The sequence below is a fragment of the Pavona decussata genome, unplaced genomic scaffold, assembly GCF_977016875.1.
Source record: "Pavona decussata unplaced genomic scaffold, jaPavDecu1.1 SCAFFOLD_64, whole genome shotgun sequence".
NCBI lineage: Eukaryota > Metazoa > Cnidaria > Anthozoa > Scleractinia > Agariciidae > Pavona > Pavona decussata.
The window spans coordinates 847656-869409 of NW_028145484.1; the positions used below are offsets into that span (position 1 = coordinate 847656).

Sequence of the window (21754 nt, forward strand, 5' to 3'; positions counted from 1 at the left end):
ATTGTGATTGTGAGTGCATAAAAAACTGAAGAGCTTGTGTCCTAGTCTGAGTTTAGTAGTCCAAGGTCATTTATTCCGAGGGGAGGGGGGGGGGGGGGGCTAGGGTTACAGGATTATAGTTTTTGGTTGCTTTTGTATGGGGGAGAGAGATCGGGTTAGAATTATACAGGCTGACTAAAGTGAGCTTTTCAGGAACGTTCTGTATGGAGCCAAAGAATTGAACATGATTTTTATGCTCACAGACCTATGAAAGGGTATTATTGTGACTGATATGCCGTAAGTGAAAGAGATCAGTAAAGGCTGGATGCAGATTTCAGAAAAACGGTTTCATAATTTTGGCAGAAGCTGCGAGGCAAAGCCGATTTGTGCCGGAAAGACAGCAAAGTTGATCACAGTTCTCCTGTTGCGATTTAACAAAAAATGCGGATACGAGAATTAACTCCGCAGTGAATGTTAAATTTCTGAGGTAAACCCACGAATTTCCAACTGAACTTTTTAATAGCTCTAGGAAGGAAACGGGAAATCGCACGAGGCAAAGAAACAAATGTCCTTACAGACTTCAGTGGGAATCGAAACCACGACCTCCGGCCGGATTAGATCAGTTTGGACACACCAGCTATTTCCGACGCGTGGAATATGTTTTGGTTTATCTTTGATTAGAGACCAGAGAGAGCGGTTTTGGTTCTAGGTGTTTGGAAAGGGTACCATTGTATATTGATCACTTAGTAGGTGTATGAAATCGGTGTGCTGACGATTCAGTAAGCAAGCAAGTAACTAGGTAACTTTATTCAATCACGTATCACATATTCACGCGCAAAGGTTACCATACATGTAGTTGTTCACATAAAATTCACATAACTGATTTGTGTATATAACAACTACAGCGAAAATAAAGAGCTTAAAAAATAAGAACAGAGTAGTGAATTATTTCCGACAAAGAAAGCTATTACATCTGAGTCAAGTTTTCCTTTAGAATTAAAAGCGAAACAGAGTGGTTGATATCATATCCGGCAGATTATTCCAGTGCTTGGTGACAATGTAAGAAACCGCGGCGAGTGCAGCATGTATGATGAAGTAGGTCTTGGAAGAGGAAGCTTATTAAGGACGGTGCCTGCTATTGTTACTGCGCATACGTTCTGCGCATCTCGAGATACTCGGGTTTCCTATGGGTGGTGCCTGCTAACACAGGAATATTTTTGCGCGGTTTAAAACTATGCGGGGAAAGCAGACCTTAGCAAACGCTTTTTGTATCTCGAAAGAAAATTAGGGGTAACCATGCATTTTTCAGAGATAATTAGGCTTCAATTTAGGAAAAAAACCCATACATTGCTTCATATTTTGGCGCTTTTTAGAGATATTATTGCTTAATTATCTCTGAAAAATGCGTGGTTACCCCCAATTTTCGTTTTGGATTCCAATAGGCCTTTCTAAGATCTGCTTTTCCCGCATAGCCATAAACCGCACAAAAATACTTCGATATTAGTACGCACCGTCCTTAAAGCCACGGAGATTTGTAGTCACTGCTTCGCAAGATGAGCATTTCGCGAATATATCCGAGTAATTGCCTGACGTCGGCAGATGCTTTTGTAAGTGAGTATACTGAAACGCTTGTTTAATGCGCCGATGTTCAAGTCTTTTCATGATTCAGGCGGGGATTTTGAGCAGTTCCTCACAGGGAATTTGAAAGATTAAATAGATTCGTCAGAGCAAAGGCATTCGTTGATTCAAGTTTTCCAGATAGGCCTTTGCTAAGCCCTGGGAAGCGGTAGAGATGAAAACTTCAGATGAGCCAAAATAAAACGCTTATAAAGGAAGCCATGATCATATTCTGAAAATTAAAGTAAGCTAAACTGAGTGGCTCTGAAACAATTTGTTACAAAGACAACAACACACTTACAAAAAATTGGAAAAAATCACAGAATAATTCTTTTTGTTACGGTCGAGGCACAGTGCAATATTTTATGCATTCCTGAGAAGAAAAATTCCATTACGGCCTGTAAATGTGTACTAAAAGGCAAGATATAACGTACCATGTGGAAATATGGTTCACCAGGGAGGACTCGAACCTCCGTCTCCACCATTCTTGCGTTATATATAAATAACAAATGAAAAAACTGTAAGAACAAATGAAACAAGACTACAATACAGAAAAACAATTTTTTAACTGAGGCCAATATGGTTGTCCTGTGGTCAACGGAGAGCGAGGGGAGATCTGGTGACGAGCCCGGTTGCCAAGGAACGCCTTGTAAAAGTACAACACAGAAGCCGCCAAAATGGCGGACGGAAGGGATAGTTTGACTTTTCTGCCCATTGTTAAAGAAAACGCGGTGAGAAAAGGAAAGAAAAATCAGCGAGTTGGTTTTAAAAACATCCACAAGCCGCTGATACTCCCTAGTCTGGAGATCAGCACGGTCGATGTGCAGCAAGTGAGTAGTTTATTTTCACACAAACAAATCTGCAAGAAGGTTTGTGAATGGTTCACTGCCTGGAGATCGTGGCAACAGAGAATCTTACTGTGTGGTGTTTCTGACAAGTGCACTAAAGGCCAGCTACAGGCATTAGTAACAACTCTTGAGCCGGTTTTTCACAGGGATTTCACTGCAAGACTCAAAGGAATTTATCCAACAACGCTCATACGACCTCGTCTGGTCAAAACTGCGCCAGCTCCCAGCTTTAGCAAGGACGACCTAACGCATGCGCTTCAACCTGAACCAGTCAAAGAAATACCTCGGATTAATTCTTCGATTACGGCTGCAGGAGAAACCGAGAAGTTTGAAGACGGGGAAGTGGATAGTTTGCAATTCAGCGAATCGGACGCTCTGCAACTAAGTTTAAGCGATGTAGGCGCAAACGTCACAGACTTAAAATATGAGAAAACTTTAAGAGACGTAGAACTTGGCGCTTTGCTCCGCGAGGGTACATTAATGACCGCATCAGCTCACATCACACAACAACCGCTAGACGTAGAGGAAAGCAAACGCCATGAGCATGCTCCGCCGTTTTTACGGAGAGTAAGCACGCCGCATTTTTTCCCGCAGTTTAACCACAAGCAACTTGGCTTGATGAAGACAGCTCTTAGGACCGGTGATATTGATAAACTTTATGGGAATGCACCGGTTACATTTAAACATGACAAATGGTGGGAAGGACACAGAGGAAAACGCCTCAGGAAGCCACGTCGGAGTAAACTCTCGAATCACTTCAAATCTCAAATTGCTCAGATTCACCAGGTAATACACTGTACGTTGCCACAGTGAATGAAGCCCAGGGGGGGGGGGGGTACTCCCTTATATGGGCTATATAGGTATGTGCGGCGTCAAAGGGTATGGTTTTTCGGCTGTTTTGGTCATAAATAGGGTATCGCTTTTAGCCATTTTGCCGCCATTTTGGTAATAAATAGGGTATAGATTTTTGCACTCTAGTCCTGGGTTCGATTTTTTTTTAGAAGAAGCTACTTCAGGTCATAAATAGGGTAGGGAAAATCGCAGATTTTGGTCATAAATAGGGTAAGGGTTTTTGGAAGCGGACCGCACACCTCTACTCAATTTTTTTTTTTGGAGTACCTCCCCCCCCCCCCCCCCCCCCCAGGAATGAAGGTCTGGGTGCACAGTGCAATGTTGCATGCAGCTTGTAAATAATAATATGGACCTTATCACCTGTTTTTTTTTTTTTTTTTTTTTCCGTTCAAATTTTGACTTAGATCAGGTACATGTCATGAAAATGCATCAATACTGGGACAAGCATCCTTGAAATAGTAAAATGACCAAGTTTGAGAGTGGTATCAATTATATCCCTTTTAACCCCTACTGCATCAAAGAACAAATTCTCCTACCTTGTCCTCATACTTTTCTCTTAAAAGTGCTGGGGAGAAGTTATTAAAATATCAAGAAAATTCACCTTGGGTGATCACATCCTTAATTCTCCTGACCCCAGGGGTTGAATAAGCATTGACATTACAAGCAGAAATTTGATGTGATCACTGTTAGGGCTTAAAGGGGAAGTATCACGCAAATTTGCTGTCATTTCAAAACCCAAAAATGTTTTTCTGTCAGCAGAATTAACAAAATAATTGTCAAGTTTGTTATAAATTATCACCCCAGTGCAATAAAATTGTCTATTAGTGTCTGTGGCCAGAGACAGAGTTGCAGGTCGGTATGGATTGAAACTTGAAAAATGTTAGGCTAATGTTTTTCAAGTTCTCGCATTTTTGTTTCCAAAATGCGCTAGCACAGATCACGAGTTGTTCCTTTCAAGAATTGAGCTGATTTCTTTCCTCTTGTTGTTCTAGAATTATTTGGCAGCTGATTGAAGGTCTTATTTCATCATTTTTAACAAAAGATATCAAAAAACCCATGATACTTCCCCTTTTAATGTAATGAAGATGTACCTGTAGTTCAGTGAACTGATAACTTAATTACAGTATTTTGTTTTCATTTCTTTAAGTGGTTGGATGATTGGCAGACACATGAGAGGGTGGAACTCTTGTCAGAAGTGGTGAAATGCTGTAATGAAGAATGTCTTAATTTCTTTGCTCAGTGTTTGGCTCAAAGGTAAATTAGAAGTACAATAATATTGTTAGTTGGAATGGTCACAATTTTATTAGGAAACATGGAAATACCAAATTCCAAAGAAGGATCAAGGAATCCCCACACATTCATTGGGAAAAATCCATCTTAAACAAACAGCCCTGTCATGTTAAATTTAATCCTTTCACTTTAATTCTTTCCTTGCGCATCGCTTTTTGCCACCTTTGTCACCCCTTTTTGTTTTCCTTAATATATAATTACCATTATCTTTTCACTTTCTACATAGTTTTTTTTACATGTACTTGTTTTTTATTGCTACACGCCTTTATCGTAAATTCCAAACTGCTGTAACTTAACTCGCAACTGACAATGATCGTAGTATGATCAAAACATGTCTTATTTTGATAGCTTCTGTATATTCTGAACATATGTATTATTTTTCTATACATGCACAAATGAAGGGGTGCACAGAATAAGACCCTAAGTGACTTTAAATGTGAGTTCAAATTCTCCTTTCGTTTCACAAGAGAATACAAGACAACTATGAAGGAGAATCTAGCAATAATCATTTATAAGATGTCACTTAGGGCTTTGTTGCAGGCACCCCTTCAAATGAAACTACATACACTTTACATATAAGTATGGATGACTCAGATGTTGCTATTGTCAGCTAATTTTCATTCACTAACTCATGATCAGTCATGAATTCACTCCCTCATTCATTTAATATTCATTCATTCAATATGTTGGCCTTGTTTTCTCAAAAACTAAACATAAATCTGCAGAAAAAAAAGACATAGCCTGATGTTCTCTGACTAAATTGAAGACCACATGCAAGAATTCAGATAATTTCGGAAAAAACAAAAAACATCAGCTTAAAATTTGACGTAAGATGGTTAATGTTATTATGTTCTCAACCTTTCAACATTGTGACACATGTTTTAAACCAACTGACAGGCTCAGAGATCGTACAGATCTAAACTGTGTTCCAGACCACATTCTCCTCAACATATTCTCCTACCTGAATGTCAGAAGTCTGTGTCAAAGTTCTCAGGTAAAATTATTTAGTATATTAATAAACTAATTTGTTATCATTTAATGGTCGGAGTAATGTTTTGCAAATCTTTGGACATTGGTGTACTTACAGCAGAAAACTATTGAGCACAAAAACTGGTCAATCTTCCATTAGCTCCTCCAGTTAAAAATGTAAAAAGCTAGGATAATATAGCTGATTATGATGGGCAGGGCTATGATTAAAACAATGAAAATTGCCATGCAATTGTGTCTCAACAAAAACTCGTTTATTAATTTTTATTATGTGTTTTTGGAAATTCCTTAGGTTTGTTATCGGTGGAGATTCTTAGCAAATGACAGTAAACTTTGGAAGGATAAAATTGCTGCTTTAGGTGAGCCTGTCTATCTTTCAACTTACAATAACTTTAAAAATTCCTGTGGTACTCCCCTACATATTAGCTACATACTGTAGCTAAAAAAATGGGTGTAGATTTGAACCATTTTGGCCTGAAAGTTTGAAAATGGGTATGGATGTTACACAGATGAGTTTGAATTTTTAAAGACCAGGCTTGCGTTTCTCAAACTCCTGAAAAGATTTCGGACCTGAAAAACCATTTTACATACAATTCATTACCAAAAGTTCATCTTTTGTATAATTTTGAAAGCAAAAACATTGTAAGTTTTCCAAGATTAAGAAACACATTGAGTTAGTTTGTACGAAAAACAACCAGCAATCTGTAGAAAAGGGATAAAAAAATACCTTTTGGACCTGAAAGGTCTTCGCGAGCTTTGAGAAACGCACTGCAGATCTTGCAATGGGTATGAACGTTAAAGGCCAGGGGCCCATTTCTTGAAGGTCCCGGTAACTTACCAGGCCTCATAAGTATATTTTAAATGTTTTTCCGCCGATAACATAGCGATTACAGACATGGCACTTGGTCAATGTTTTCATAGAATTAAAAGATTTTAAAATTTAGCATTCAAAAATTTAACATTCAAAAATTAATGTTAAGAAACATCAATTTTTATCACCAAAGACACTTATTAGGCCTGGTAAGTTACCGGGACTTTCGAGAAATGGTCCCCAGGTATGAAAAAGGGTAACGGAAAATTACATATTTTGGTCTGAAATAGGGTCAGGGTTGGAAGAACTGAGCTGTACATCCAAGGAGTACCCCCACCCACCCCCACAGGGTGCTAATCAAATGGGACTCTTAGGGTAAAAAATTGGCTTTGGTTCAAATTGCATGTCACAATCATCACTGAGTCCAGTGCTTAAACATTAAATCACTGCAACTGTAGTAAGTCACACTTTGGCTGTGTGTAGGTGCTAGCGAGGGAGTTGAAGATTTGACTCACAAAATTGAAGTCCTTGGAAAAGGGCAAGCAGTTGATTGGAAACAGGCTTACAGGGAAGTGCATGTTTTTTACAAGGAGCTAATCAAGCTAAAACTGGAGGAACAGCAAGAAAAAGGTGAGTTGTACGTTCAGTAAACAACCCTTTGAACACTCAATAAATTTTAATACATACATACATACATATACTTTATTTATTCTCGAATTTGTTGAGTAGCTTTGAATAGCTAATATCTTCGAGAAAATAAATATTAGAAAGAAAGAGTGAATAGACAAAATAAAATGAAATACAATTACAATAATAATTTTAGCATTATATATATACACTATATAAATACATTATATACACTGTGGAAAGGCCTCATAATAATTCAATGATATTGTTCCTAGAATTTTGGACTATATGACTGTACCATATTTTTATTCAGGGGTGAGATTAGTCTAACAATAAGAATGAGAATTTTGGACTATAATCTTACATATATGTACCAGTTTATTCACGGGTGAGATCAGTGTAATAATAAGAATACTCCCAGTTGTTTCATGCTACAGAAATTGGAGTTAAAAAATACCAGCCCAGTGGTCACTTATAGCTGCTCCAGTATGTGAACTTTCCAGTCTGCCTTGTATAAATAGGTGTTGCACTGTAGATTAACTAGTTATATTTCCTATAATTCAATTGAAATCTCAAAATCAATTATTTGGTGGTTGAAAATGATTTGCTGTTACTCAGCATTAGCAATTTAGAAATTGTTCAAAATAATTATGAAGCTATTTTGGGTTCTTTCCATCAAATTTTTAGAAATTATATTTTTGTCTGTCAGCCGTGATATGCACTTGTAAGAAATAAAAGATATTTGAATTTGTTATTTCATAGAACTGAAACAGAAACTAGCGGCAGGAAGAAGGGAAGAAAAGAGGAAGCTCCGTTCCACTGGTAAAAGTTTTAATACAATAATACTACAATACTGTGGGTTCATGTGCTAAGTAACTACTGCATAAACAACCACTCTCCTTGGTACCGACTCAAGGATTGTAGCTTGCAAACAGGCTCCCAAGTAGGGTATAGGGCAAAGAGAAAAACTGGTGAGTGGAGTGAGTCGAGGTCAGTCTCGCTCCCAGACTGAGCTCTTTGCACTATACCCCACCTGGGAGCCTGTTCACTAGGAAATTATGCAGCTGGCTATGGACCACTTATGTCCAGAAATGCACCTAATCCTGATTTTGGGAGCTTTATATAAAACAGACCTTTTCGTCATTTGCATATGACTTCATGTTTGACAGAATTATTTGTGTTTTGGTAAGAATTTAGGGTAGGGGACACTTTGTGATGTCTATCATACAGTTGATGCATCTCATTAGCATGCATTTATAGACTGAAGGCTTAGTGGTCACATGTGGAGTATGGAATGATATTGATAGATATAGTAGATTTGAACTTTTGCTTTGAATTTCTCGTTGACTTATTAATGGTTGAGAAGTTATGTCCAATTTCCAAACACCTCCAAGTTGGTTAAAAAAAAAAACTGCTGCATTTGGAAACACTCTTCCAGGTGTTTGATATATTACTTGAAGCACATACAGGTCCAGGGACTGTTTATTTTTAAAGACCCACAGTAAGTGTTTAAGGACGGTCACTCAGCCTACTAATACCAAAGTATTTTTGCGCGGTTGATGACTATGCAGAAAAAGCAGATCTAAGCAAGGGCTGTTGGAATCCAAAATGAAAATATTTGGGGGTAACCACACATTTTTTACAGATAACTAAGCAACAATAATTCTAAAAAAATTACCAAAATACAAAACATTGTATGGAATTTTTTCCCAAATTTGAAGCTTAATTGTATCTGAAAAATGCATGGTTACCCCTAGAAATTTTTTTTTCGGATTCCAATAACCCTTGCTAAGATCTGCTTTTCCCGCATAGGTATAAACTGCGCAAAAATAAGCAAAGATAAGTAAACAAGGCTGATACTACGTAGGAAACTTAACATGACAGCGAAATGGTAGAGACCAAACCGAAAGTCAAGCTATCGAGCTGGTTGGCTCTCGTCAGCACAGTAACTGTCCAAAGAGATTCATTTCTATTTTATTTTTTGGTGTAAGTGTTCTGACCTCTGTTCATTGTTCTTCAGAACTTCCCCCGAAGCCTCCAGATAAGGACGATCTGAAGACTGTGGCAAGTGGAGTTGGTAAGACAGAAAAAATGTTTGCCAATATGTAGTATATGTACAATATGTTGAAACCTTGGGTACGTGCATTAAAGTGTATGTGACAGTTGTTTTTCGTGTGCAGAGGAAGAAAGCTGTGTGGAGGAAAATATGAATGGGATTGTTGAATACTCAGAATGAAATTACTTAGGAATAGAGAAACCACGAGACTAAGCATTGCCTTACTACAATGTATTCCCAGCGGATGTGAAATTTGACACCTTTATACGTCTCAAATGCGAAGAAGAAAAATTGATAAGGAATTTTTTTTTTCGATTTTCTCGGGAACAACGTGAACATTTGACAAAAGAGGATCCTCTCTTGCATTTGATCAAGCAAATAAGAGAAAATTCTGTCATTCATGTATGACATGTATGGCATGGTTAGACCATCCCCTTTTCTTCCTCTGCTTAAGGTTTTCCGTCGATCCGGTTTCAAAATATAGCGGCTCGGTCGGTCGTCCGGTCGTCCGGAGGAAAAAAAAATAGGCAACAGGCGTCTGAAACCAGGAGCACAGCAAACCCAACATCACCAGAAGCAATTGTGGTCACAGAACAAAGATGGCTGGATGTTGTGGTCCGAACGCTTAAGAATTCATCCATACAATCGAATACTAAATACCACAACATTCGCAAGCCATGAACAAAATTTGACAGTTGTCAGTAAAAACCGAAAGAGACAACACTGCGAAAGGGTAGAACGTTATTGTAACGTGTTAAAGAAACTCCCCGGCCAAATGCTGATCTCTGAATTTATTAAGGGGAAAAAATTGACTTATGAATACCTTTTCAATAACAATTGTAAGTACGTATACGCTTTTAACTCGTGAATGTGCAATGAACGAGTTATAGCAATTGGGGGAAAAATTCACTCGCTCGGTAGATCGGTGTGCTGTAAAGTTTATATTAATCATGAGCTACATATTCACCATCAGCCGCCATTACGTACGGGACCAAAAACAAGGACGAAAAATCAAAGCAACGAACAAATTGTTCTAGAAATAAAAAAGCTAGTAGATATGTTGGCTGCTAAATCCTTCCAGTTACCGAATGTAAGGTTCAACTTTCCTTTTCAGGACAGATATTTTCCAAAAGTTCGACGGCGACACGCGGGACCTCATGTCACCAAAGTGTAACATATTAAGAGTCTGTACGGCGTTAAATTTCGATCGAAAATTAAATAATATTCCTTCGAAAACCCACACAAATTACCATAAAGTCTAAAAAAGCTTACCTGGTATGTTATGCTGGGTGTTCATATGGCTTCTTAGCGGCTGGTGCACGTGCAGCACTGTCGAATTTGAACGTAATTTGACCAGTCATTTGAAGAGAGCACATCGAAAACCTCGCTAAAATTCGCTTGAAACTTAAGCGCACGCTTACCTGCCTCACCATTTGCCATGAAGGATGATGTGCGGTCACTCTTGGTCCTTCTTGAGCGGCTCGTTCTTTGAGAAGTTCATTTATTGAGAGACAGGCCTTCGTTGAAAGCAAAGTTGAATTCAAATCGGGCGCCATTTTTGCCGCGGACTAGCCGTGTCGCTGGAATGTCATAATAAACTCACGGTCAAACCTAGGCACGAATACTAAAATTTGCCGTACAGGGGGAATCCACGTGAAACACCTTTGGCTTGCAACCAATTGCACACACACCCTCCCGGGAGGCGGTGTGTTTAGTTTATTGCGAGCCGAAGGTTTCACGTGGATTCCCCCTGTCGGGGGAAGCGATAAAAACACAGCAAAACACACCATGGAAACTTTTTCAGACTTTATTGTAATTTTTGTGGGTTTCCGAAGGAGTATTGTTCAATTTTCGATCGAATTTTAACGCCATATCCATACAATCTCTTATGTTACGCTTTGTTGACCAGTGATGCGTTACAATTTGTTTAGCTACATTGTATCTTAGACCTATCTTACAGTGGCAAACTTAACAATACTTGAAAGAATTGATAGTAAAAGGTTGTTAAATCCGAAAATGCTTTCGGTGTTAGCGTGAAAGATGTTCATAATTTCATAATCAACGTTAAAACGGAATTGGGTGAAATGTTGTTATAGTCTTATACACTCTGTTTTTTTTTATAAGAACGTCTAATTTTGGAGCCGAGGCTGAACGTTCTTATATTTTTTTGCGATGTGAGGCCGAAAACGTTCTTAGATGTTCTTAAATTACATGGTATACACTTCATGTATTTCAGTAAATCAAGCATTGCCTGCTGAGATATGGTATCAAGAACTGCTGATTATGACAAACCGAGATGTGTGTCGCCATTGTTAATGTTATACGAAACATGCCCTTGAGTATTTTGGTTAATTTACATTTGCTACCTTGATTTTATATACAGATTAACAAAATAAAAACGTTCTTAATCGACTCTCGTGCAGCCTGAGGAATGTCCGTAATACGTTCTTAAAATTTTGGTTAATCTCAGCCTCAACGTTCTAATAAAAAAAGTTCTTATAAAAAAAACAAAGTGTACTACAAATCTAAGATTTACCGTTTCAAAACCCCCACGACGTCTAAGAACCTGCCCGTAAATAAATCAAACTGATTGCAGAGCTGACACTGCGGCAAAGGGCAATTTATTTGGACTAATATTTCAACTATACTAGTACCACTAGTGTTCTTCAGGGCCAGAGGAAGAGGTTTCTACTCTAGCCCTGAAGAAGACTGTAGTGGTACTATTTGAAATATTGCCCCAAATAAGAAAGCCCTTTGCCGTAGTATTAGCCTGCGAACGCAGACGTATTGTCGGCTGTCGCTTACCTTCTCTTCAGCGGAGAGAAGCGACAGCCGGAAATACGTCTGCGTTGGAAAGCTACCGTAGCGTCAGTTTGGTTTATTTACACGTAAAGTGACGTCTGGCACGTGCATTTCTACTGCAAGAGATCCGGCAACGAAACGTATTCAGAACAGTTTATTTGTGTGTCGTGTGGTCCCCTGCATAGAAAAGTTTCGTAATCTGCCCGTACTGTACTGCCCGCTATATGACGATATCAGAAATATTGTTTTTCACAAAAGGATGAACGTAGTATTTACAAGCTTTAATTTTCATGAATAAATTGCATTTCTTATCAACCATGCTGATCCCTATATTAGCAGACTAACTGCTTCTTTTATTTTCCGAGCAATGGAAAAAAGAACAAAAATAAAATTCAATCTTACTATTGTTACCTTACTAATATTACCAACATTAGTTTTTATCTTTCTTTGATTATTGTAAGTAAATCGGTAATACCGTAAATAGAGATGGGAATTTTGAAATTTTGTTTTTGAAAATCGCCAAAATCTGGGTGAGTCAGATGAGGAACACGGAGAATAAAAATGGGAAAGGCTTAAGTAATTTGTATCTTGATAGCATACTTAGTTATGATGACACAAAATAACTTAATGGGCGAAATGTTTGAGTTTTATATTTCTTTGTCAGTTGAAATTCCCTGTAGTCATTCCATGGAGGACATTGGTCCGGCCCAGTCCCCGGCCACCACTGAATTGAAGGAGCATGGCGATGACTTCGTTGCGTCAGATTTTGATGGAAATGATTTGACCGGCGGCAACTTAAAGATCTTGGCGCGCAGTCTGAAGGCCCTGGCGAATGACGATAAACCTGAAGAATTGGATGTAGCATTGGATGTGAGACCAACGTTAGTCCAGGCGTCAAATCTCTTGGTGAGCTAAAGCATCATCTCTAAAGTCATTGCATCATTCATGCACCTTTTTACAATAACTGTCCATATTCCCGCGCGCTGATTGGCTCGTAGCTATTGTCTATAAGAGCACAGACAATAAAAATGACGTCAGATGTAACGCGCGCGCTTTCTCAACGAAAAAAAAATAGCCAATTCCGCTCGTGCTTTTTCCATGTTATTGTTAAAAACAAATCGATGGTAGTTTTCTATGGTCTATACTCTTATAGACCATAAACTTAGCAGTGAAACCACTCGCCTGCGGCTCGTGGTTCCACTTGAGTTTTGAACATTTTTTGACGTCATTTTATGGTCTTTAAGAGTATAGACCATAGAAAACTGCCGTCGATTTGTTAAATGTTGCGATTAATTGATAAAACGGTTTTCAATCGAGTGTCTGAAAAGACGTAAACAGCCTATTCAATCAATCAGAGCTCAAAGCATGTACATGGTACATGTAACCAGCGCGGGAAGCCACGTGCGAACAAATGACGATTGGTTTAGGTTTCGCACAGAGTGGCACAGAACGTAGTAAAGCGAACTCAAAAGGCGCAAAATCACTTTCAACGCGCTCGAGTGTCGAAAGTCCTTGGTTTTGCTTTAAAACGCTCTGTGATTGGTAAATGAGAACCAAAACTAATCGTTACTTACTCACGCGCATTTTCCCGCGCTTTGCGCCGGTTACACGTCTTTGCTTCGATTTCTTATTGGTTCATAGCGCTGTTTACGTTTGTCATCATTGGTCAGTGTAATTCCTTTGGTTTGGGTTCTACGACACTCACTCGGAAACCCCTCATCCAAACTCGTTCCCAGTGTCTCACCCTGTGACGTGAAGAGGAGAGACCCTGGGAACGAGGTTGCGTCTCATTTACGCACACCAAAAATTCCTTACATCTACCTCCGTTTGTTACTGTTTGTCTTTATAGGAAGAAGATGGTGACCCAAATAAACACAAGTTCCGTTACTTGTCCTTCGCTATTCAAGGCGTTTTCGCCGTCCGAAGAGTGCGAAGGCTTCAGGGACACATGGATGCAATTCTCTGTTTGCAGTTTGATAAGAGGAGAATCATCACTGGCTCTGCTGACCGCACCATACGGTAGGCTCAACCTGTTATCTACGATACTACAATAAAGAAGAATTGCATACCAGAATTTCGCAACATACTCTCAGGCTTTTAGTCAGAAATTGGAAGTTGGGCATCCCAGGAGCATGTTCCTTGTATTGTCTTTAAAAGATTAGGTGAATTTTGAATGCATTTTTCCCAACAGGGGGTGTCCATAGGACACCCTTCTGACTAAAACATCGCTTACTATAAAATCTTGTATTGCTTTGCGTAAACGAACATCGAGCAAGAAAAGTGTTGAGACAATTTCATTTCAAAGGATATTTTTTTAAGGACTTTGTTGGATTCTTCCTTTTGGCATAGTCGAGCTATCTGTACACTTCTCGAGTCAATTATGTACCTTTTAAGGGACAGTATCACGCTATTTTTGGTAACACATTGAAAATCGGAAAGACGCTATGTGGTTGATAGCAGCCAAGATATAATGACAAAATTCCATTAAAAGACAATCAGAATGCAAAGAAACTATCCACGGATATTTTCGCTGGCAGATGACCAAGATAGAGAGGGGTTCAAATTTGAAAACGTCTGGCGGACGTTTTCAAATTTCGCTGTTGTAATGCACTAAAATCGCCGGTTGTACTATATTTTGGTTCAACCTTTCGTCTTAGAATCACTATTAATATTTCTTTAAATTACCGATTGAGAAATTAAGTAACACAGTGTTCAAAGTTTAAATTTAGTGAATTTTGGCTAAAAATCATGATATCTCCCATGATACTGCCCCTTTAAATGGTGCTCTGGCACAAAACGCTTGCCGAAATAAGAGTTTTAAATGTATGCGCAGTTGTCTAAAATGTTAACCTTTCTTTTTTTCTTTTTGCTGTCGTTAGAGTGTGGGATGTGAGAAGTGGGCGCAGTATTCACAAGCTAAAAGGACACAAGGTGATTCTCTTTAATAAAGGGTTATTTATTTATTTTTCACGGATGGAGTTCGAAACGTTTCGATGTCGCAATATCATACACGCGCACTTACAATGCTACATGTTTATTTATTTATTTATTTATTTATTTATTTATCTATTTTCCAATACAACCCGCCCCTTATACTTGACGATCATTTGTTGGGGGGGGGGGGGGGGGGAGGGGGTCGTGGACGTTGGTATAGAATTTTCTATAAGTTAAACATGTTTTTATTACACTGAGGATATTAACTGCGTTTACAACCATTTACTACTTCTTGTGTTTCCTTGTGTGTTTTTTGGGGGGACTATTCCGGGATAGGAATACTCGGAATAAACGCTATTCATGTGCTTTTGGGATCTATTTTGTTTTGGGAATGAACAGAATAGTAATCCATTCATTCTGTATGGCCTAGATAGCAGAATAGACGTCCGGTAATACAGAGGAATTGCGTGCTTTTGGGACTGATATTGTCTATTAAATTCTGTCGGAATAAAAAGAGCCAAAATTGCCCCCAAAACAATACGTCCTAAAAATCTGATAATTTCGTAATTAGCACACACTTGGAGACAGCGTGGTCGAGTGGTTAGGGCGCCGGACTTGAAGTCCGGAAGTCCCGGGCTCAAGTTCCACTCTGACCACTAGCTGGAGTTGTTTCTCGGTAACTCCGAGTTCAACTCCTCAACCAATACCATGCTTGAAAATAACCAGCTGCTCTGCCTCCCCATATTAGTTTGTATTTGAAATGTTTGTTTCTGAGCGCGGTTTGTTTCATTATCCCTAAAAAGCCCCTCAAGAAGAGAGTATATTCCACCGAACGAAAAGAGATGGCGGTTGTATATTTTACCACAGTGCCTTGGAAACCTAACACAGCCAATATTTAACAATTAGATTATGAGCTCGAGATTTCTATCGCGTGATAGTTGATGAGGGCGAAGCCCGAAACAACTATCACGCAAAGAAATCGAGAGCGAATAATTTAATTGTTTTAGTATAAATCTACTAGTGATTCAAAACTAAACAAGTAAATTATCTATTTCCTCATCGAAGACACTTCGAAAACGCGACGAAGCGGCACCCATTTTGTTGAAAACCGCTACTCACTATGTATCACAGAATAGATAGCGAGTAGCGTAGCCAATCAGAGAACAGCATTCGTGATAGAACACTAGTAGATTTATACTAAAGGCACATAGAAGGCCTTATTTTTGCGAAATTCCACACTTTTTACCAACAACATTGTGTAAGCAAGGTTGAAGTTTTTGTGGCCCGTTTTCGGGTTTTCGTATCAGCTAAGAATTATGGAAAATGTACCAGTCGCCTTCTTTTCCGGTACGTTGGATTAAGTTTTTAAATATTTTAAATGTTTGCTCAGGGAGAATTTAATGTTGTTTTGCTTACTTAATACATGTTCAATTTGCAGGGAGGAGTGAGATGCCTTCAGTTTGACAATGACAAGATAATAAGCGGCTCATGGGATATGACCATTATGGTGGGTCAATTTTAATTTTTATACTCATAGTCCAGTCAATAAAACGCTTTTCTAGAGAGCCTTGTATATATCATTTTATATATCACAGTGTAGCTAAACGCCTCTAGTATTTCGTTCTGTAACTTTTGATAAACATCCGGCACTTTAATTCCGTAGAGATCTACAATGTGGGAGGAGAAATTCGCGATGAGGTAAAGTCTAACATGATTGGCGAGGAAAATGTTACCCTTCTAGTGGAGCTTTTCTTCTTGGCAAGTCTTTTAGCATGCATGTGGTCACTCGCGTCTCGTTCGCGGCTTGTTTACGTCCCCTAAGAGAAACGGGGCGTAAACAAGCCAACTACGCGAAATACCAGAGACGCAAACGACTACGTTCATGCTTAAAGACTTGCTAGAAAGAAACGCTCTGCTAGCAGGGTAGGAAAATAGGGGCCAAATCCAAACTTTATCGGCAGGTTTTCCCGCACATTTCGACTTTCATTCGTCCTTTTTTTCTGCCACTGGCCATGGGTGTCCGAGAATAGGTCGAATGTTGGTATTTAAAATAGGCAGTCTTACTGAATTTATACCTACTAAATATATAAGTTTACAGGAAATTTAAGGTGCTTACCAAAAGTCCGAACTGGCCAGTCGGACCTGTCATTTTGAAAATGAAATAGGCTTCTTTCTAGTGTTTTCGCTCAAAACCCATCACTGCTATGCATACTATATAGAAATAAACTGATCTGACTGGACAGTGCTGATTAAAAATGGAATTCTCTTTGCAAATGGACTGGTCTGGCCGGCCAGTTCTGACTAATGGTAAGCGCCCTTAGTCTCGGTAGAGCATAAACTATGAAACGCCATATGTTTTAACACTTCTAGGGAAATGGTTCAATTATTTTTGACTCGTTCATTGCCTTTGAACCAGAGATAAAGTTGAACACTTCCTTTTGATTTGGAACATAAAATCGATCATCTCTACATCAAAATTTCGCCATGCCTTTGTTAAAACGAAAATTTGTACTTGTCTCTGTCAAGTTAGCAAGGATTTTTGTTTTCCCGTATTTATATACAGGCGGATTGTCATGATGAGCTAAAAATGTTTTCCCAAGTTCGTCCACACGAATTTTTCCGTCTCAGTATAAATGTTTTTTTTTTTATAAGGGCATGAAGTTTACTTAGCATGAATACAAAATTTTCATTGTCATGCCGACAAGACCGTTGTATAACCTTTCATCCTTGCTGTTGCAGGTTTGGGATATTGTCAAGTTTAACAGACTCAAAGTGCTGTATGGTCACTCTGGATGCGTTTCTTGTTTACAATTTAATGACGATATTTTGTAAGTATAGACAAATGAACAAGAACTTGTGTTTTGGTTGCCTTCCTGTCTCTCCTTAGTTCTTCCCGTCTCGTTATATTTTTCTTCTTGTTATCTTTCTCCTCCTTTCCGCAACTTGACTCGCGTTGTTTTTGTCTGTTTCCCCTTTTTTCTCCCCCTCCCCCCAGGTTTTTAATACTCTTTGTAGCTTTAACAATAATTCTAACTGAGAAGGTAAAGCTCTATTACATTCTAAATGATTTCAACCTACATGTAGATAAACCACAGAAGCAGTCATCTCAGAAAAGAGCGTTGAGGTTTGAACATTTCCTGCACATACTAACTACCCTCCTCCACCCCTTCCCACCCTCCACGAAAAAAAAATTGAAACGCTCACGTGAGCGACGAGAACTAGCTGATGTGAAGCAATCTGTTTGCTCTTAGAGTTACCGGATCACATGATCGTACCATTCGGATCTGGAGTACAGACACGTGGGAATGTGAAGGCATCATTCAAGGACACGAAGGTGCAAAAATAATGACTTGTTTCCTCAGTAATGAGTTTTGTGAATATCCTTTCCTTCGTTAAAACGCGACTTTCCTCTCCTAATATTCGATCTTTTGGTAGAAGCCTTGCATGTAAGCAATCTGGTCTAAGTACCATAAAATGGTTTAATGTTTCCAGGTGCAGTCACAAGCCTTCAGTTCAATGAAGAGTACATTGTTAGCGGCTCTGTTGATGGGTAAGTAACATTGACAATCCAAAAGCTCTTTGGAAGAGAAATTCATTTGAGTTGTTTTTATGTTAATTAACATGAAGTTTCTATTGGGAATATCTGTTAAGGAATCTTCACAGAATACTGGGGGGACCCTCTGATGGACTGGCTTCCCAACTAGGGGTGGGGTGGGAGTGCAGAGGTATCAACCATGCCCCATAAAGCAAGTTTAGACTCAGACGTAAGGGCACATTCCTACTGTAAGAACTGCTCGACCAGACCTGTTAGTTTGTAAACAGAATGCGCCATGTTGAAGGGCTGGTTCTACAAATTTTTCAGTCTGACACAATCTGAATAGATGTGTGCCACTTTGAAGGACTTCAAAGGACCCGGCACCGAAGCCTTGAAATTGATGCATTCTCAGTACGCGAAGGGATATCACCGGCCGGCCGGTCAGTTCACCCATTAGATTGAAACCATGTTCGCCCTTGAGTTGCCTCTCAAAAAGATTAAAACTTAAATGGCGTTATGTTTCAGGACTTTAAAACTGTGGAGTCTAGAGACAAGTGATTGTCTTCAAACATTTGTTGGACATAGGGATGTGGTACTCACGCTAAAGGTAAGAGAGCAAGATTTATGAAAACGTTTTTAAGGCAAAGTAGCACGATTTCTTACCACAGTTATTCGGTTTTCTTTCAGAAATTTCACTTTCATTTTCAGTAACACAAAAACAAACAGACTAACATTCAAAACCCAAGGTCATTCGTTAAACAGCTTTGTTTCTTTTGTCTCAGGTGCTTGGTAACCTGGTGTTCAGCGGTTCCGCGGACGGCATGATAATGTTCTGGGACCTGGAAACTGGTGAATGCCAAGTTGCTATTCAGGCTCACGAGGGCCCAGTCCACTCGCTTGACTACAACGGTCAGCAGCATTTCTTCTCTTCGGGAGGGTAAGCTTTCAAAACTACAAGTTATATTTCTATTTTGGAGTCGACCCTCGGTGTTCTAGTGTCAAGTGTGTGATGGAGTAGCATCTTATCCTTGGGGGAGTAGTATTAATCCTATATACCACACGTTCGACATTCAAATCTTAGCAGTATGCAGGATATTTGTCCCATAAACCTAGTTTAATGGTCTTAGCTCCCACGAGTCTCCTGTAGCTCAGTGGTAGAGCATCCGAACTTGTAATCGGAAGGTCTTAGGTTCGACTCCTGATAGGAGCACTCGGATTTCTTTTTTCCGAGTATGCCTGTGTCACTTTCTAGAATGATACATCATTCTCATTCATTCACCAGGCTTGAAATATACCATCACATTTATTTCAGCATTACTCCTAGTTGCTTCATGCTACAGAAACAAGGTTACGTTCCAGCCGTGTTGGCCACCTTTGGCTCGTATGCAGCTTTATCGTTCCCTTGAAATGGCAATCGTTAATGTCAAGTAGTCGCTAGTTTCGTTGAGCGGGAATTTTGACTAATTACAAATGTTTGCTCTTGTGAGTAAAGGTGTTCAGTCAGTTATTCTCTTCATATTCCATAGTTGCTAATTTCGGCTATCGGGAAGTTTGGCTGTTTTTAAACTTGTTTGCTCTTGCTAGTAAACGAACTCAAGACTTTGTTCTCTTTACTTGAAATCTACAGGGACCATTTAATAAAGGAGTGGGATATTAGTACGTGCACCTGTCTGAGATCCCTACAGGGACACAAAGGCCCCGTGTTCTGTGTTAAGGTACGTTTATAATCCTAGATAACGGTCCTATAGAACAGCTAAATAATCTTTATAAGGACTACCCTTACTTTTGATTTTTTGATTCTTAGATTTTTTTTTACATTTTTAGTGTATAGATTATAATATGTTTGACACTGTAAAGCGCATTTGAGCGTTAGGAAAATGCGCTATAGAAAAAAAATTATTTATTATTATTATTATTATTATTATTATTATATTTAATGGGACAAACTGCGTAAGTAAACAAAAACAAACAATTAAGTAAATAAATAAATAAATAAATAAATAAATAAATTCTATGTATATGTTCGTTTCCAGGCCTTGCCACAAAGGGTGGTTTCTTGCTCTGCTGACGGATTCACAAGGATCTGGGACCTAGATTGCCCGGATGCAAAGGTGAGAAATGCAACCTCTGAATAATCACAATTTGGGGTTTCTTCCAGAGCCTGAAAGTTACTTTATACAGCATAATAAACAGCACCACAGGAATCACAGGAAAGGTGTGCCTTGTCCATGTGTTCACATTTGAGGAAGTTCATCCAGACTCAAAGTTAGAACCCACTTTTACGCACTTTATGAAACACTCGCTAGAACGATTCAGCCGATTTCCTAACACTGAGAAGCGAGTTGAAAAAACGAGGCGCAGCCGAGTCTTTTGAACCACCTTCGAGGGTATCATTAATAATTCTGATAATTCTAGGAGAAATGCAAGGCAAAAGTTCTGCAAATTTTTGCCTCCCACCAGTATCGTCAGGTTGTTTTCCCGAACTAATATTCTGTTGTTTGTCGTCCTTGGTCCGAGAGGTTTTTCTCCAGGTACCCAGGTTTTCCTTTGTCCTCAATGATTTTATTAATTTGACTGGTCGCGTAAGGACTTCTTTCACAGACGCCAAAGTCAGAGGCTTCTTGTACAGCATAATAAACAGCGCCCAAAGTTAGCACTACTGCCAACCTCGTTCCCAGGGCCTTTTCCCTTGAAGATTGGGAAAAAGCCCTGGAAACGAGCTTGCGCTACAGCCACAATCACGAGGAAGGGCCCAGTCTTGCAATAACAAAAACGTGCACCCTTGCGGGTACCTTTTAGTTTAGCTGACAATAAAGTGAGCTTTTTATTTCTTTTCTTTGTTTTAGGGTAAAAATAAGCAAATTTCAATTGAGGAAAACGTCATCACGCCGCATACAGTTCACCAAAATGCACCCAAAAAGATGCTTTGATCGACGCGCGGACAAATATGACTCAAGGGGGGAGGGGAAGGGAAGTGTATGCCACAAGAATGACGAAGATGGCGAAGATGGCTTGTTACCATTAGCGACGAAAGACATTACTTTGTAACCTTTATAGGGAATTTTGAACAGAATTTGCATCATTGTGAATACCGAAATTGAAAAACTTTTAAAAAAGTGACGATAACTATACAGAACACTGCAACAGAATACGCTCACCAGTTTTTGTTTGAATCGCGCCGCTTTAAGATTTGATCCACAGACTCGAAGTTAAAATCACGTTTAGTTTAGAAAAACTACCTTTGATTCTAGGGGGGAAGCTAAAAATTCGCGTGATTGGATTTTAATTCGAAGAAAGTCGTCTACAGTTTCATTGAGTAATATTTATGTTCGAAGAAAATATGATATTTTCGTTATGGTATTTATAGATATTTACTATACGTGCGCAAGCCATAAAATAAAGAGTAACTGATTAAT

General features: G+C 39.0%; 1 protein-coding gene and 1 non-coding gene across 2 annotated transcripts; both read left to right on the forward strand.

Annotated features, from left to right (window-relative positions):
- The first annotated feature begins 2239 nt into the window (after positions 1-2239).
- On the forward strand, positions 2240-21533 carry LOC146478300 (uncharacterized). The gene is made up of 19 exons (XM_085111837.1): positions 2240-3230; positions 4444-4550; positions 5484-5580; positions 5866-5932; positions 6868-7014; positions 7774-7833; positions 9032-9088; positions 12534-12775; positions 13719-13888; positions 14749-14800; positions 16242-16310; positions 17543-17631; positions 18055-18137; positions 18296-18353; positions 18864-18945; positions 19121-19275; positions 19966-20053; positions 20372-20449; positions 21185-21533. The coding sequence occupies exons 1-19, from the start codon at positions 2274-2276 to the stop codon at positions 21266-21268; spliced, it is 2742 nt and encodes a 913-aa protein (XP_084967963.1). The 5' UTR covers positions 2240-2273; the 3' UTR covers positions 21269-21533.
- Trnat-ugu (transfer RNA threonine (anticodon UGU)) lies at positions 19476-19548 on the forward strand. The gene has a single exon. It is a non-coding gene; the product is annotated as a tRNA-Thr (tRNA).
- Positions 21534-21754: the final 221 nt, after the last annotated feature.

Coding starts and splice junctions, on each gene's coding strand:
- LOC146478300 (XM_085111837.1), top strand. CDS start 2,274: ATGGCGGACGGAAGGGATAGTTTGACTTTTCTGCCCATTGTTAAAGAA. Junction 3,231..4,443: donor AAATTGCTCAGATTCACCAG/GTAATACACTGT, acceptor CATTTCTTTAAG/TGGTTGGATGATTGGCAGAC. Junction 18,138..18,295: donor CATCATTCAAGGACACGAAG/GTGCAAAAATAA, acceptor TAATGTTTCCAG/GTGCAGTCACAAGCCTTCAG.